Raw genomic sequence first — 18,759 nt, forward strand, 5'->3', positions numbered from 1 at the left:
GACATTCTTAACAGTTTGTCCTTCCATATGACTTATTTTTTCTAGCTCTATAAAATAATCCTTTGGTAGTTTGATTGATTTGACACTGAATAACTCAATTAGCTTTTATAATATTATTAAATTTATTTTACTGCCTCATACTACCTGTGAGCAAGTAAAAATCCAATTATTTAGAGCTGTGTTTATTTCTGTAAAGAATATTCTGTTGTTGGATTGGTAGTTCCCGATTTTGTCTTGATAGGTGGACTTCCAAGTATTTTATGTCATTTTAATTCAGATTTCTCTGTTTTTCAATGATTTTGGTAATAATATGCAGTAGTACATACTGATGGTATCTGTGGATTTATTATATTCTATAACTTTGGCTTTTAATTCCATGGACTTTATCCTGCAATTTTAACTTATTATTTCAGTTCATTTTGAGTTGACTCTGGGATTCTTAAATAATATAGTAATTATAATAATATAATACATTTATCATCTGCAAAAAATTCCATCTATGGTATTTCCCCCTTGACTGTACTTTATTCTCTCAATTTTTCTTTATCTTTTTATTAACTAGCATTTCTGTCAATATGTTATAAAACAGTGGTCTTAATAATGAATAGTCTTGCTTTTTCCCTGCTATAATTGGAAAGGCTTACAACTTTTCTCATTTACATTTAATATTTAGTTTAAATAGATTTTAACTGTTTGCTATGTTAAAGGAATTTCTAATTTAAAAAAAATTTAATAGAAACATTCAATTTTGTCTTAAGTATTTTCAGCATCTCTTGAGATATTATGTGGTTTTTATTATTAAAGTTATTAATGTGATTTATTATATTTCTGAGTTCCTTACATTGAATCTATGGCTCCACATTCTTGACAGAAATCCAAACTGGATATAGTGTAAAATCTTGATACTGTATTGTAGCCTGTTTATTAATGTGTTATATTAAGATTTGGCATTAATGTTCATAAGTATATTAGTCTCTAGTTTCATTTCTTTACTTTTATCTCTCCTTTATTTAGGTATAAAGACCATATTTGTACCATGTAAAGAAGTTGTAAGAATCTCTTCCCAATTTTTGCAAACAGTTAATTAATATTAGGATTCTTGTTCATTGTATATTTGATAAGATTTATTTATAAATCCAGTGAGTCAGGGAACAATATTATTGGAAGTTCATTTAAGACTTGTCTAATTTCTTTTTTGCTAGTTTGAATCTATCATTTTACATTTTTGCAAGTATTCACTTTACTCTTAAGTTAAAAGTTTTGGCATATTTTTATACAAAATAATTTGTGATAATTATTTACTCTTCAATTGTGAATTTTCCATTTTCCATTTTTTTCTGGCTTTTCTTTTTTAAAATAACTATCAATTTTATTAGTTTATTTTTAAGCAGTTTATCAAGATTTTTTAACCAGCTTATCAAGGTGGTTTTTTTTTATCTCTAATTTTCAGAAATTACTCTAGTTATTTTAGTTGCATGCCCAGTCCATTGATTTATTTTTTCTTTCTTTTGTTGTTGAAAGTTTTTAGGGCTATATTTTCCTCTAAGGACTGTTTTAGTTGCATTCTAAAGCATTGTATGTTGTCTCTATTGTCATTTTAATTGAAATTTTCGGGGTGGCTTGGTGGCAACAGTGGATAGAGCACCGGCCCTAGAGTCAGGAGTACCTGAGTTCAAATCTGGCCTCAGACACTTAATAATTACCTAGCTGTGTGGCCTTGGGCACGCCACTTAACCCCATTGCCTTGCAAAAAACTAAACATTAAAAAAATAAAAAATTAATTGAAATTTTCTATTGTTTCTTTAGTTTATTTCACACCATTCTTTTTTATATATTTGGTATACAGTTAACTTTGTGTTTTATCATATAATTTTTATTCAATTCAACATTCTCCTTTTTTTGATTTTTAGAGGTGATTTTTTTTTAATGCTTTGGTGTGTATGACTGGTTTTTGTTAAGGTGCCATATATTGATTAAAAAGTATGTAAAATCCTTTCTGTTCTCATTCAGAAATCTTAAGATTTACTTTTTTTAAAAAGTTCTATTCATATACCTAATTTATTATTGTTTTGTTATGTTGTCTGGGTCTAAAGGAGTCCATTTGAAGGTCCTCTACTATAATAGTTTTTTTACTGGCTAGTTCTTATGATTCAATTAACTTTTCCTTTAAGCATTTAGATGCTATGCTATTTGGTATTTATAATATGTGCATATATACATATATATATATATGTGTGTGTGTGTATATGTATATGTACAAATCTATGGTGCCTGTAAAACTCAGTTTCCTTGGTTGTCTCCATCATATCTCTTTGCAGTTTGTTTGTCTGAAATCATGTTTATTCCCCTCTTCTTTTTACTCCAACTGAAGCATAATAGATTTTGCTACTGTTCCACATTTTAACTCATGAATTTTTTACAGTGTTGTTTTTAAGTGATTATTAGTTGGTGTTATCTTGAAGCTTTTATGTTATTTCAGGTAACTAAAGCAGATTGAAAGGTAGTAATGGAAAATCCTCTATTTCAGGAATACTGTAAGGTTTGCTAGATTGACAAGGAGGGCCTCAGATTGAGATAAGTGGCTACATCTACTTTCAATTATTTTGGTGGGGATGGTTTGGAGATTTGTGGCTACTGTTGGAACTTGGAATAGTGAATGAATGTTTGGTGCACTTTTGATTTCCCACCCCTGGGGAAACTTGCACTAAATGTAGCTAAGATAGAGTATTTTGATAGAAGATTGTTAGGAAGTTTTAAGATTGGTTGATTGCTACTTGTGAAATGACTTGCGAGCCAGTAAATGAAGTACAGTTAAATTTATAAATGCCTACTATATGCACAGACCTATGGTAGGTACTGTAGATAGAAAAACAAAATATCAATGGTAATTAAAAACAAACTAAAATTCTGTTACTAGCATAGCAGTTTCGATATTTCTTCAAAAATGTTAACTATTTTTTAATAAGTAACAATAACTTGGGCTCTGGTTGGGCAAGGAAAATTAAATTCTTGGGGATCATAGCTGTCAAAAGTATTTAAGGGGCAAAACATTTTTAAGAAATTATTTTATAGTTTCCAGTTTTGCAGAGTGTATCTTTGCTTCATAAAGCTCTACTTTAAGAGCATTTTATTGGCAACATAAATACCTTTATAATAAGTAAACTGAAAGTTTATGAGTATAATTTTAATTTATAGCTCTAAATTTTAACTATATACAAAGTAGTTAAAATGTGTTTTGGAGAGGGGGGAGATGGAATTTAGAAAATGTAAAAAAAATGTAAAACCTGAAATACTTAATATGACTATATTCTAGGATCCTAAAATGTATATTTAATTATAACCAATTATTAATAACAGTAGTGAGTAGCATTTTATAGAAGCTACAATTTTTGTTGGGCACAGTACTAAGACTATTACAATATTATTATTTTAGAGGTGAAGAAAAGGAAGCTGACATGCTTCACACAATCATTAGATGTCTGAGACTAGGTCCAGAGTTCTGTCCACTGTGCCCACCTAGTTGTCTAAATAAATGTGTACCAGTAGGATTTAGAACTGGAAGTCACCATCAAGATCAGCTGTGAAAATCTTTTAAGATTATATTAGCTGATGGAGCAGCTAGGTGGCGCAGTGGATAGAGCACCCGCCCTGGAGTCAGGAGTACCTGAGTTCGAATCTGGCCTCAGGCACTTAATAATTACCTAGCTGTGTGACCTTGGGCAAGCCACTTAACCCCCATTGCCTTGCAAAAAAAAAAACCTAAAAGAAAGATTATACTAGCTGATGACTCTTGTAGTTTTGAGATTTTTGTATTCATTCTACAGAAGGAGAAGGATTCAATAGTATATAATTTATACTTTGAAAGACTCAAAAATGCTCATTTATTATTCACTTTGCATTCACATGTATTACATAAAGAAATGAGTATTGATGAGACAGCATGTGTGATATAAGGAAATGGAATTGAAGAGGTAAGAGTTAAAATCTCTGTAATTTATTAATTGGAAAATCAATTTCTTGAGAAATTTAGTTTTCATCAGTTTTAGTTTTCTTTAGTTTTCATCTAAAATGATATATGACCTGTCTTGATCAAACCTAGAAAATTGCAAAGCTTAAGTCATCTGTCATTAAAACATTTCAGCCTGACTCTCCACAATGAGACACAAAAAAAAGATGGAGAATGCCTGTTTGTCCTTAATATGATATGAATAGTTGTTTGGAACAATTTATCTTGGATGAATACAGAGCAGGGATTAGAATTGAGAGTAGCCTAGTTTAGATTCTTTGAGAAATTATGATGTTCTTCAGTGATTTCAAACTTCTCCTTGAAACTTGTTTCATTTTTAACTGGTGAGACCCTGGGGCTGTGAGTCATTGGATACTACATTCTCTGAAAAATCAAAGCTTAGTCATCCAAAGGGATATAATACAGGGATGGGGGGGGGGTGAGGGTGGTGTGTATGAGAGAGAGTTTGTGTGTGTGTATGTGTGTTTGTGTCCAAGAAACATGGCATAAAGGTCATGGTGAGCAAGTTATCCAGCAAGGACAAGAGATAACTGATAGATGGCCTTATAGTTCAATAACTGAAGCTGATGTAGAAGAAAGCTCCTTGATGTGTTGGTTGGAAACCTCATCACATTCTCCCCCTGTACCACTGTGTGTGTGTGTGTGTGTGTGTGTGTGTGTGTATAGGAGGGCATGGACAAAAAGCTCAAAGATTTAAAGGATTAAAGAACCCAGATATATTAGGGATTAATATTATTTTATTTTTTTGGAGGGGAGAGAGATTTTCTCTTTTTTTAAATTTTTCATTTTTTCCCCCAAAACAAGTTCCAACATTCACTTCCAAAACCTTTGAGTTCCAAATTTTCTCCAAATTGAGAAAGCAAGTTACTTGATAAAAGTTGTGTAGTCTGTAATCTGTATTTATTGAAAGGAACATTGATGAGATCATTGGCTCTTAGCATTTACACTGCCTTCCTTACATTAGGAGGATGAAATAAATTAATCTTTTCAAGGTACTTTGTAATTGGTAAAGGGTTTAAAATGGTAAAGCATCTTTTTTTGTCCTCAAAGCTTAGCTGTAGGTTTTGGGTAAACAGTTGCATGTGAATATGTTGTTGTACATTTTTATTCATTTGATAAAACCTAGAGACCCCTTTGCAGAATAAAGTTTGAAAACACATAAAATTAAATATAGAGGAAAGTAAGTATTGAAATAAAAATAGTTATTTTAAAAATAGACTCCAGATTAAGCATCCCTGGTCTAATTCTTCTTTTACAGAACAGCTTTTCAGATGCTCGAAGTTAGCTGTCCTGTATTCCTTCCTCAGAGTCTTCATTTCTCTGGACCCTATGTTTGCAGGTCCTTCACCCAGACCCAGGAGCCTGAAGCTTTTTTTTTTTAGGGTTTTTCTTTTTTTTTTTTTTTTGGCAAGGCAAATGGGGTCAAGTGGCTTGCCCAAGGCCACACAGCTAGGTAATTATTAAGTGTCTGAGACCGGATTTGAACCCAGGTACTCGTGACTCCAAGGCTGGTCCTTTATCCACTATGCCACCTAACCACCTTGAGCCTGAAGCTTTTTGCCTTCTTGGTCTCTCTTCTGGACACTGTCCAGTTAATCATTGTCCTTCATTAGAGCAGCATACCCAGAGGCAAAATCAAAAAGAATTTATCACTTCGTGGTGCTGGGCATTTATTGTACCTCAGTAGAGCCTAAGATTATTATGTGGATTATTTTTGACTACCATTTGGAATGAAGGATATTCAACACATAAAATGGAAGGTCATAAAACACAAGCTTATAGAAAAGCTCTTAAGCTTTATTCTATTTATTATTGGGCAGTAGCTTTACCTCAGTCCCTACCCCTCAACTTTTCTGTTTTATCTTCCCTTTGAAAAGAAATTATGAGAGGAAAGTGGTTGAATCATGTAGTGTGGAACCTGATAAAGATTCAAATTGATCTATAATCTTTTCTTCCTCCCTACCATTATATGTATAGATTCGAGTTTCAAAAAGTGTAAAACATGTAATAGTAACATGTCTCTTGTTTTTTTCTTATTTGTAGCTATGGATATTTTAAATTATGTTGGAAGAGCAGATGGAAAGAGAGGTTCCTGGAGAACTGGCAAAACTGAAGCTAGGTAACATTTATTTACAATTTACAAATTCATGTATTTAATCTCAAAGTTCCTTTTTGTAATATACTGCATGCTGACTGCACCCTTCTCTCCCAGGAATGAAGATGAAATGTATAAAGTTCTGTTGAGTGACTATGAACAACGCCAGAAACAAATTCTGTTGGAAAATGCTGAACTCAAAAAAGTCCTCCAGCAAATGAAAAAGGAAATGATTTCTCTTCTGACACCACAAAAGCAAAAACCTAAAGAAAAAGTTGAAGACACTCCTGGGACAGTGAGTGTCTGTTGACTTTTTTCTTTTGTCCTACTTTTTTGGCATTATCTTCCCCTATCTCTCTGATCCTTCTCCTCTCTCCCCTTGGCTGATTTCTTCCTCTTTCCACTCAGCATCAGTAAGGATGGATGTCCAGAGAGAATCAGGTTAAGGAGGCATCTCTGTGCGCTGGGCGCTCCTCCCAGGCAGGCCTACACTCTCCCCCTCACAAGTCCGATCAGGTGACTCACAACAGGCAGGGGTCCCCATTGCTTGAAGAATCACAGATTCTGTAGGCTTCACATTCAAGGCTCTTCAGGTCTGGCTCAGGCTTTCCCATTTCATATATCATTGTCATGCTGTGCTTCTTTCTCAGTTCTGGGCATTTATTTTTGATTCCTATTGCTAGAATGGGTTATTTCCCTGTGGCCTTGTAAAGGTGGCCAAGCGGATCGAGTGCAGAGTATGAAGGCATGGCCTGTCCACGGACAGTGACATTTTGGGAGCCCCGGTCAAGTCCCTCCATCTCTTGTTTGTTTCAGTTGTTTTAGGTCTAAAGGAGACAGTAGCAATGCTACCTTGGAGAACTGTTGTGAGAATGCTTTTTAATATGTTGGCACACAGCAGGGGTGAAATGATCCATTGATCTCTTCCAGGAAAGAACTGTACAGTCTTGTCCCCTCTCTCCCATCTTTTCTGTTTCATGCCTGGGCTTGATGGGTCAGAAGCACTTAATCCTTCAAGCCTTATTTATCTCTTCTAAATGTGTAAGCTTCAGTGGAAAGGGGAAAGTGTTGATGCCCACAGGGCCTCATACAGCTCTTTGTAATATCTCATGGGGAAAATAGCCTCTCAATCAACCAACATTTATTATTAAGGCAAGAAGACAGAAAGACAAAGAATTAGACAGTCCTTTCCCTTAAAGAATAAGAATCCAGGGAAAAAGAACATGTACATATCTAAGTGTTGGAAAATACACAGAGGATAAATTTAAAATAAGTACAAGGTTGTTAGGGAAGATATTTGGAGTTAAGGGATCGAGATGAAGATGAGTCTTGTCTAGAGGGTGGTTCTCAGTGGGGATGGGACAGGTGGGTGAGAGATAGAGTCATTTCTGTGCAGTAGCAGGGAAGTCAGTACAAATGAATGCCACACAGTACATGTAAAACTAACCATATGAAGACCAGAAAGGTGGGAAGGGACAGTTGTGTCAAAAGATTAAGATGCCAAACTAATGTATATTTGATCCTAGAGGTGGTAGCAGACCCTGGTGTTAACTTAAACTGGGAAGAAGGCAAGCTATGTGGCTTCATCAGAACTTAAGGAAAATCAATTTGGTGGTATTGTAGAGGATGAACTGGAGCAGGGAGAAGACTTGAAGCAAGGATGCAGAACAGTTCATTGTAATATTCCAGACTAGAGGAGATGGTGTCTCAGTGAGTAGGAGGCATATTTGAGTGATGATATGGAGAAAGAAATGTGATTTGACAACTGTTTGATTTTATACCTCTAGGATGAGGGACAGTGAGGAATTGATGATATCAGATTAATGAACCTGGTTGGTGGAAGGTTGGTTAATGCCCTTGAACAGTAAGTATGAAGGCAGTTCAGAAGAGGGTTCTATTTGGTGTGAAATGAGTTCTGTTTCATACTTGTTGAATTTGATACCATAGGACAATCCAGTTCAAAACATCCAGTAGGGATTTGGGTTCTATTTGGTGTGGGATGAGTTCTGTTTCAGACTTGTTGAATTTGATACCATAGGACATCAAGTTCAAAACATCCAATAGGGATTTATTAATTCAGGTTTAGAGCCCTACAGAGAGAATAGGATATAGAGATTTGGGAGTCATCTGCATAGAAGAAGTAATTTTGCAGTCATCTGCTTAAAAAAAAGAATCTATAGGAACTCATTAGATCATCAGGATTAAAAGACCCATCTCAGAAGTAGGTGTTAAGAATTGTAGAATGAAAGAATTAAACATAGTACTTGATTTGAGTGAACTTGAAAAAGAAATGTTATTTGTAAGATTTTTAAGCAATTTACAGCTTATTGCTTGCATTATTTTAATCTACTTGTACTTGTTTTTATTAGTTGTTTCAAGATTAGCTGCATGCAGAGACATAATACTATTAGCATTTTCTATCCTAAGAATCTGTTTTATAACTCTTTCTTAAAAAATCCTTGGGATGGACTTTATACTTTTCTAAGTATTTTCATAGATATATAATATCATTTTGATCTGATGGCAATCTCATAAGATAGGTACTGCTTGATTTTATAGATACTGCTGGTATACAGAATTACCAGCTAGTTAATGATAGAACCAGCACTAAAATTTACTTTTACTTGACTCCTAATTTGGTCTTTTCATGAAATAATTTTGTTTCGGAAGCATATGGTTGTTACCCAATAAAAATCATTCTTCATTTAAAAGAACAAATTTAGAAACCTAATATTATATAGTAATATAATCAAATTAGCTTCAATAACTTTGTTGAGATGAATAATTTCAGGGATTCTTGTAGGCACTGATTTCTTTGGTATAAGTGAAAAATAAAATGGCTCTTAGAAATCTTATTAGCTGTGTAACCTTGAGCAAGTCATTTAACACCTGTTGTCTTACCCAAAAAAAGTGAAGTTTTTTTGTTTTTAATACTAGTTATTTTCCCTTAACTGCTGCCATCCTTATTGAAACCTTTCTTATAACAAATATTTTAATTGATATTTTATTTTTCCAATTACATTCTATGAAAGCTTTTCAATATTCATCCACAATGTTCATCCAACATTTTTTCCTACCCTCCCTTCCACCCCCCCAGCAGTGAATGGGTTAGTAAACACTGTACATATACATTTGTGTTTAACATATTTACATATTAGTCATTTTCTCTATGAGGAAATAGGACTAATAAGTCATGGGATAGGAAGGGAAATACCTAAGAGAACTATTTAAAAAGTGAACAGTGTTCCTTCAGATTCTGTAGTTTTGTTTTGTGTCTTCTATTTGGATGGCGTTGTCCACAACAGGTCTCCTGCTGAGAAGAGCTGCAGGCATCAAAGTGGATCTACTTGCAGTGTTGTTAATATGTACAATGTTCTCTTGGTTCTTCTCCCTTTGCCTCAACATCAGTTCCTATAATTTGTTCCGTGCCTTTCTAGAGTCTAGCTATTCATAGTGTCTTATAGAACAATAGTACTCCATAATATTCATAAATTATAGTTTGTTCAGCCATTCCCCAAATGATGGGAATCCCCTCAATTTCCAATTTGTCACTATAAAAAAGGACTACTCTGATTATTTTGGAATATTGGGGCTTTTCCCATTTTTTTATGATTTCTTTGGGATGTAGACCTAGTATTTGGAATTCCTCTTTGGGCAGATTGCTCTACAGAATGGCTGAATCAGTTCACAACTCCACAATAGTGCATTAATTTCACAATCCTTCACAACCTCTCCAAACCGTGATCATTTTCCTTTTTTTCTCATCTTGGCCAATCTGATAGATGTGATATGGTACCTTATAGTTGTTTCAATTTTCATTTCTCTAACCAGAACTGATTTGGAGTTTTTCATGATTTATGGATAGCTTTAATTTCTTCGCTTGTAAACTGTTTGTTCATATCCTTTGGCTGTTTATCAATTGAGAAATGACATATGTAACCTTATAAATTTGATTCAGTTCTTTATAAATTTTAGAAATGAGACCTTTATCAGAACCCATAGCTGTGAAAATTACCAGCTTTCTGTTTTCCTTCTAATCTTGGCAGCATTGATTTTATTAATGCAAAATCTTTTAATTTATTATAGTCAAAGTCATCCATTTTTTAATTTATATTATACTCTATTTCTTTTTTTTTAGGGTTTTTTTTCAAGGCAAATGGGGTTAAGTGGCTTGCCCAAGGCCACACAGCTAGGTAATTATTAAGTGTCTTGAGGCCAGATTTGAACCCAGGTACTCCTGACTCCAGGGCTGGTGCTTTATCCACTGTGCCACCTAACTGCCCTTATACTCTATTTCTTGTTTGGTCATAAATTTCTCCCTTTTTCATAGATCCAACAGTGTTCTTGATCTGTTCATTGGTCTATGGTGTTGGTACTTTATTTATATCTTAAATCCTGAACCCATTTTGACCTTACTTTGGTATAGGATATGAAATATGGGCCTTGGCCTAGTTTTTGCCATTGTATTTTCCAGTTTTCTCAAGAATTTTTGTTGAACACTGAGTTCTTATTCCAGAGTTTTAATGTCTTTGAGTTTGACAAACTATATATTATTGTAGTCATTTACTACTTTTAATGAACGTATCCTAATCCACTGGTCCATCACTCTATTTCTTAACCAGTACCAGACAGTTTTGATGACTGCCACTTTATAGTATAGTTTTAGATCTAGTAGGGCTAGTCCACCATCCTTTACATTTTTTTCCATCAAGATTTTGTTGGGGGGTTTTGGCAAGACAGTGGGGTTAAGTGACTTGCCCAATGTCACACATCTAGGTAATTATTAAGCGTTTGAGATCAGATTTGAACTCAGGGCCTGATGTTCATCCACTGCATCACTTTAGCTGCCCCTTCCCTTGATATTCGTTACCTTTTGTTGCTCCAGATGAATTTTATAATAATTATTTCTTGCTTGTAAAAAATTATTTGATAGTTTGATTGGTATGGCACTGAATAAGTAATTTAATTTGGGTAGAATTCTCATTTTTATTATATTAGCTTGCCCTAACTACGAGCATGTGATGTTTTTCCAATTGTTTAGATCTGACTTTGTATGAAAAGTCTTAACACATTTTAGCAGAGTCAGATGACACAACAGTGGATTCTAATGTAGACATTGTTTACATAGTTACCTCTCCTGAGAAGAAAAAGTAATAATTTCATTCCAATGGGAGATGACCATAGATGCAGAACTGGAAAGCAGTTATTGAGTCTGACCCTTTGATTTTGTATAGGAGGAAGCTGAAGGTCAGAGCCGTTCCCTGACTTGCCAGATGTAGATAGGCAGTAGGAGTCTGAGGGGTCGGAATGGTTTCCGGTGCTCCTGCCCTCACTTTGCTTCTTGCTTCATTGACATGAGAAATTTGGTTCCAAATTATAGTCACCCACTTATGTTTACAGATTTCTTCCCCCTTCCCCCACTTTCTGTCTCTGATCTTTTGGGGGCTTATTAAATTTCTGGGCTAAAATAAGGTTTGAACAGTTAAGTCTTTTAGTTTCATATTGTTTTCTAGAATGGTTGCACTAATTCATAGGCCTACCATGAAAATATTTTTTGCTTTCCCCTTTTCAAAGCAGTTTTAGTATTGCTTTTCATTTTTCATACCTTTGACAATTTACTTGGTGTGTGATGAAATCTCCAAGTTGTCTTAATTGCACTTCTCTTGCTGTTGAGATGGAGCAAATTTTCATTCTATTGTTGATCATTAGTCTATGTATTTGTATATGTGTAATTTTGGAGTTTCCTGTATGTACATGGAATAAATTTTTGTCTGGTTTCTGTCCAGTTTAGTTTTCTCAACTGTCCTAGGGAGTCCTTCCCCTCTTTATTTGGTTTTCTTAGGTCTATCAAATTTTAGACTGTTTAATAGTCACTTATTTCTGGAGGTTACTTTACAGTTTGCTCCACTGATTTGTTTATTTAATTAGTATCAAGTAATCTTGAATATTACTTCATTGACCTCTACACTCCTGCCTCTTGTTGGTTGTTACCCTTTGAAATTCAACACTTTTTTTTGTTCTTTCAAATGAATTTTGTTACTTTATTTCTATGAAATAATTTCCTTGAAAAGTTGGTATACAACTAAATCTTTTTTTTAGGTTTTTTTTTTTGCAAGGTAAATGGGGTTAAGTGGCTTGCCTAAAGGCCACACAGCTAGGTAATTATTAAGTGTCTGAGAGCATATTTGAACCCAGGTACTCCTGATTCCAAGGCCAGTGCTTTATCCACAGCGCCACCCAGCCCACCCCTCAGTTTTTCTTTTGGTTTTTAGGGTTTTTTTTTCACCACTAAATCTCTTAATTTAGGTGTACCATAGTCATTTTTATTAGGCCAGTATGATTTTATCTTACACAAATGTGACTGACTCCCAATTATTTTTTTCTGTAAAATCATTTTTTTGTTTGTGTTAAAATCCTGAGTTATCTGTCATGAGGTAGCTGTTAATCATATGCATATATGTATTTACATAGCTCTTAATCATTTCTGAAACCCACTCATTGTTTATTCTCTTTTAAATCTTTTTCTTCCCCTTTCTGTAAGAACATTTTAAAGAAGGCCTCCTGCATCCCCATTCCATTCTGACATTTTTATTCTCCCCAAAGTCACACATTTCTGAAGTTCATCATTTTGAATGGAATTTCATTTTTCCTGGGTTTTGTTGATGCTATACAGAAGTATTGATGATTTTTATTTTGTTTTATATCTTTCTCTTTTACTGAAACTTGTCTCAATTATTGTTTTCTCTGGAGTTTTCTTAGCTATTTGAAACTCTATATCATTTTTTTTTCCCTCTCCCCTTGATAGTATAAGATTTATCTATGTGGGTGGGTATATGTATGTATGTATGTATATATATATATATTTATGTTTATTAATTAAAGAAGGTTTACATGATTATGCTTGTTAATTTTTTAAAGAACATAAATGAGTTCTGTCTATTATGTTCCTTTAGTTTTTGTTTATGTGAATGTTAATCTTAATGTTGAACCATTCTTGATATATAGTTTTTAATATAAAAACAACTTAGTCTTAGTAAAATAATAAAATATGATTAGTTTTTCTTTGCTATATCATAGTTGGAGCTTTGCTAAGGTTTTATTTCACAATATTTGTGATAATTTCCTAGTGAAATTGATCTCTATTTTATCATCTGTTTATTTCAGAATTCAAGGTGTTTGGTATTGTGCCATGTTTTCCAATTATTGAGATTGTTTTTTGTAATATTAATTCGGACATTTGATAACAATTTACTTATAAATCTGTCTATTCAAGGGAATTTTTTCCTTTGTTTATTCCTTTATGGCTTAGTTTATCTTGCTTTCTGCAGTTGAGATATCTTTGTTAAGTTGGTTACTTTATATTTTTGTAAAAAGGCAAATCTAATCCCTTTAAATTTTCAGGTTTTTCCAAACTATAAAAGAACATAGTAATTTCTAATAATTTTTCATAATTCATTGTGAATTCACTGTGTTCGTTTTTTATTCTAATAATGTTTTCCCCCTAATTTTTCAGAAAATAGTCATGGTTTTGTTTTCATTTCTGTCATCTTTGTTTTCAATTTAATTTCTTTTCTTCTTTTGACAATTTGGTTTGTGCTTTCTTAAGAGTTATTTATGCTTTCAAAGATAATTTTGCCACTCAGAACTATTTTAGTTCTACATTCTCAGATTTTGGTAGTGTTTTTCATAATTATTAATCACTTCTTTGATTTGTTCTTTGATCCAAGTATGTCATCATTCACTTAAATTAGATTTGCATCTTTTTTCTTTTTTTCTTCCTGCTTTCTCATCCTAAATCCCCTCTCAATACTCTGCTTATCCCACTCCTCATTTTTCCTTCCCTTTTTATAGTTAATTACCCTGAAGCACGTTCCCAATTTTCTGCTATTGTTTATCATCTTTATCCTCTCCTGAAACTGCCCTCTGAATACCAATCCTTTTCTCCTCCCAACCTCCCTGACTTAAAAAAAAGAAAATCATGAGGTAACATGGGTTATAGTAGTCTTTAACTTTTCTGTTCATGTCTTCTTCCTTTCTCCTGAATTTTTTATTCCCCCCCAGATCATCATAGTCTCTTTTTTCCTTTTTTTTTTTTGGAAAGGCAGTGGGATTAAGTGACTTGCCCAAGGTCACACTGCTAGATAATCAGTAAGTGTCTGAGGTCAAATTTGAACTCAGCTCCTCCTGACTCCAGGGCTGGTGCTCTATCCACTGCACCACCTAAGTGCCCCATCATCATAGCTCCCTGATGATGAATTTTATTTTCCTTGTTCCTTGATCAGTACAAACAAAAAATTTTCTTTTTCAAATCTAGTATAGCTTTAGAAATGAGATAATTGACTTTCTCATTTTGACTTACTAATTTTATTTATTTACATTTCTTGTGTTTCTCCTATTTGAATTATTTACACATCAAATAGTCTCTTCATTTTTTTTGGAGTCTTCCAAGGAATAATTTTAATATCTTATATTAAAAGTGCTTTTTTAATATAATCATTATGGACTTAGCTTTGTTAGGATATGTTATTCTTAGGTACATCCCAATCTTTTTTTTTTTGCAAGGCAAATGGGGTTAAGGCAATCCTTTTAATTTTCTGAAATGTTCCACTAGCTTCATTTCCTTTTGGACAAAAAATTAATCCCAAGATACTCAGATTTGCTTTCTTTGAAAGCATAAGTACTTTTGCTTTTGCTTGTTTGTAATTTTGTGATTTTGATGGATGAAATTGTACAATTTACTGCACTATGGTAATAGTTCAGACTCTATACTCCTGTTTTTCTGGCACTCCTTTGACCCAACCCACAGGTGTCTGGTCATCCCATTCTCCAGGTCAGTTACTCAGGTATTCTGACCTCCTACCCCACCCTCTCTTGGGATGGGGTGCATATTTTTCTTTAGATCTATATTTTGAGTTATTCACCTGTCATTCTCCTTTTCAGAATTTCAGTTCTTTGGCAAGGGTGGGCCACTTACTTAAAATTGTCTTGCCTTGCTAGATTTTTTGAATCCAGATCTTTCCTTTTTACCAAATTGCCTTATTGACTTTTTTCCAAACGGTTTTAATTATTCTAGCTCTTTTTTCAACTATCTTAGAGTCTCTAGGGTTTCTCCCATTTCTAGAGGACCTATCAAATTTGTCCTCTTGCTTTGTTTTTTTATAAGAGTTTTCAGTATTTTCTATTATTTAATCTTTCCTAGTTGTTTTATGACCTGGTCCTGGTCTACCTACCTATTTTTCTTTCTTTGTTTCCCTGCAGTTTTTTCTCCTGAGAAGTTTGACTTTTCCCCCCATACTTGGTCTAGCCATCTTGCTTACTGCTCCTGACTGTATCTGTACTTTGTGGCTTCTGTTAGCATCTTTTCTTGGTCCAGATCCTTGAGTTAAGAATGGAATGGAATATATCTAGATATTTTCTGGGTGGAAATTTCAAATTAGGTGTGTGCTTCAGTTGGTGATGGGGTGGAGGTGTGAGGTTAGAAATTATCTACCCCAGATGTGGCTGCAAAGGAAGCTGGTGTCCAGAGTAAGGGAGCTAGGTGTGGGGAGGAACAATAATTCTTAACTCATCCTTTTACTCTAATTTCAGATTAGACAGTTTTTATATTGCATAGAAGTGTTTATCATTTTCTTACTTCAGTTTTAATAATATGTTTGGCAAATAATTGATTTTTTTAAACTTAGGCATATTTGTATTGCTGGTACAATTTAAAATATCCTTAGATGCTGCCTAATGGCTAAGTAAATGTCTCATAAAAACCTAGAATTTTAAAATGGTACCTGTAGATCCTATTATTTATTTAGCCCCTTTCATTTTACAAATGAGAAAAGTGAGACCTAGATTGATTAAGGAATATGCCTACGGTTTAAACTAGCAGTTTATAGCTTAGTTGGAACTCAGGTCTTTTGAGTTTGTAGATATTTTCTATTACAGGATATTCTTTGCCTAATTCTTTGCCTAATTCTACATGCATTATTTTGAGATAGTGACTTTGCTGAGATCTTAGTACCACATCCCTATGGCCCCTATTATACATAATTGGACCTCATGCTGTCTAATAGGATTTAGAATTTGTTTCTCAGTTGCTCTCTTTGAAGGTATTCAGTGAATTAATTTTTCTTAATATAGTCATTTGATATGAAAAGCATTTTTCTAAAATATCAAGTTCATAACCTGTGATCAAAGTACATCCTGTTCTGGGACAGGTATTTTGGTGAAAAAAATTTGAGTTATTCCATCTAAAAAATATAAAGACGTGCTCTCTCTAGTCAATATGGATGTTTTCTATATCTGTAGAGAGGCAGCAGTGGTTTATTAAGGAGAGAACCCTGGACTGACAGTCAAACCCAGTTTCAAATAATTATATCTCCATTTCACAACATCTCAGAACCTGTTTCCTCATGTTAGAGATAGGGATAACTCCTGTGTCAAGGACAAGACCCCCTGAGCTCACAAACAATTGTTTTCACCTTGAGTTGATATTGAAGTCAGTTCTGGTTCAAATTCTATTATTTATTATTTAAATGATCATGAACCTGAGACTTAGCTTTTGAATCTTACTTTGAATCAACTTTCTTAGGTTGTAAACTAGGAGGCTGAAATCTGTATCAGGAGAAGGGTGTTTTCACAGCAATGAAATCACAGATCCTTAACATTAATGCAGTACATTGTGTGACTTTATTTTTGCTTCCAAATAATATAGCTGCAGGTGTATCAGACTCACAGAGCACTCGTATGAAGACTTACCCACCCCCCCCCCCCCCCCCCCGTTAAAGTATATTCAAAAACGCTAGCTCTGCCACTGTTTCCTTTGGGGGCTAGTTATTGTTCTTAAGCCAGATCTTTCTATAAATATTCTCATTTGCATAACCCAAGTCTTTGTCTATTTTGATGGACTCTTACTCTGAGCCTCATTCTAGAAACTTATGGTTTTAAGGAGTGGCAGGGTCCTGAAACCTATTAAAAGTCAGTACATCGGGCAGCTAGGTGGCACAGTGGATAAAGCACCGGCCCCGGAGTCAAGAGTACCTGGGTTCAAATCCGGTCTTAGACACTTAATAATTAAACTAGCCGTGTGGCCTTGGGCAAACCCCGTTTGCCTTGCAAAAAACCTTAAAAAAAAAAAGGAAAAAGTACATCAATGAAGGCAGCTCTTCTGAATCATTTCTGGAGCCCCTGACTTTTTAAAATGTATTTAATGTTTTTATTCTGTATTCAAATAGTTTTACATTTTCATTTTTTATATATTTAATTTTTATTTAGATGATAATTGTATCTTGCTGCTTTTCCTAGACTTGTGTTGCTCTTGAACATTCAGGAATTTGACTAAGACCAGTAGTAACCTTATGCCTGTAGGGTTACACATGACCTGGATTAGCAAAGGCCCCTCAAATATCTTCCCTCTGCCTCTTGTAGGCAGGTCCACGAGATCTTAGACTGGGGCAGGAAAAATAGTTAACAAATGTGTAGCAGAGTGTAGACTTCGTTTGGGGGTCTAAATATTTAAAACCCAAGTTTAATGGTAGAACTCCTTTTCCTGTCTTCCTTTTCTCCTTGAAATTTAGATTGCTGCTTTTTCTTAAGTATTATTTCTAATTGCAAAATGGATAACTGTACAGGGCTTTGTCTTTCATTTTATATGCATGACTGAGTCATCTGTAGACATGCAGTGATTAATGCAGTGATTTGTTACAAGTGAACAAACAATATAAATAAGTGCTCACGGTTTTTGAGGCTGTGTGCTAGGTAAGCCCTGAAGAGACCAAGATATAAACTAGTGAGTTTGTATAGAGGTAAGATTTGGTAAATATCAAAGAAACACATTTTCATTTTAAACTTCTCTTGGGAAAACCTAGAGATTCTGAAAAAGTAGCATGCCAATAGTTTAGTGTGGATGAATTTTTTAAGTTCTTAATTTTAACTATGATAGATAAGGGTGAGTTCAAAGTTCCCTTAAACATGATGGATGAAATTTTAATATAAAATAACAGAAAACAAATTTGATGCCTTTAGTAAAATGCAAATTTTTTTCATCTCTGATTTTTAGGAAAATAAAAGTAAATTTCTGGTTGGTCATGTAAAAAATATTTTATCTTGCTCCTGTTTATTCAGGTAGACTTTAGGAAGGACAGTATTTGGTTTCTGATGTTTTTTGAACTGCTCAGGTTTAGCTTCTCTTTGATTTAATACTTATTAACATCGCAGGAAATCTCATTAAATACAACTTGGCGTAATTTCCCAAAAAAATGTATCTATAGTTGTAACAATGTAGAAGTCATTGAGAAAGCAGGACTAGCCAATGGTGGGTATTTTGCTTCTTTAAACAACTAAAGGAATTTTTTTCTCATTCTGTTGTTGAGGAGAACTTTATTTGGATAAATGTTGGTTTGATCAAATTTAATTTCTATCAGAGGAATAAAAAAATAGTAAGAAATTCATTAATCATCCCTTTTTTTACTATGAAGTATTTATATAGTGTATAGAACTTCAGAGTTGGAGGAATTTTCTAGAGTGTCTAGTGTCTGGGGTCATTTTGAAGAGAAGACAACTGGATCTCAGTGACATGAGGTCCTTGCTTCCCTTGGGCTGCCATCTGGCCATCTAAATAGAAGGCAGGACAAAAAAAGTAAATGTTTAT

At 33.9% G+C, this 18,759-nt stretch overlaps 1 protein-coding gene across 8 annotated transcripts in view; it reads left to right on the plus strand.

Moving 5' to 3' along the window:
• Positions 1-18,759, plus strand: part of SSX2IP (SSX family member 2 interacting protein) — an 85,283-nt gene that overhangs the window by 44,702 nt on the left and 21,822 nt on the right. For all 8 annotated transcript variants that reach the window (XM_074221784.1, XM_074221783.1, XM_074221787.1 and 5 more), the window contains 2 exons: positions 6,071-6,146; positions 6,240-6,417. In XM_074221784.1, coding sequence (XP_074077885.1) covers positions 6,071-6,146; positions 6,240-6,417 — 254 coding nt within the window. The remainder of the gene's footprint in view (positions 1-6,070; positions 6,147-6,239; positions 6,418-18,759) is intronic.

This window comes from Macrotis lagotis, chromosome 2 (assembly GCF_037893015.1).
Source record: "Macrotis lagotis isolate mMagLag1 chromosome 2, bilby.v1.9.chrom.fasta, whole genome shotgun sequence".
Classification (NCBI taxonomy): Eukaryota; Metazoa; Chordata; class Mammalia; order Peramelemorphia; family Peramelidae; genus Macrotis; species Macrotis lagotis.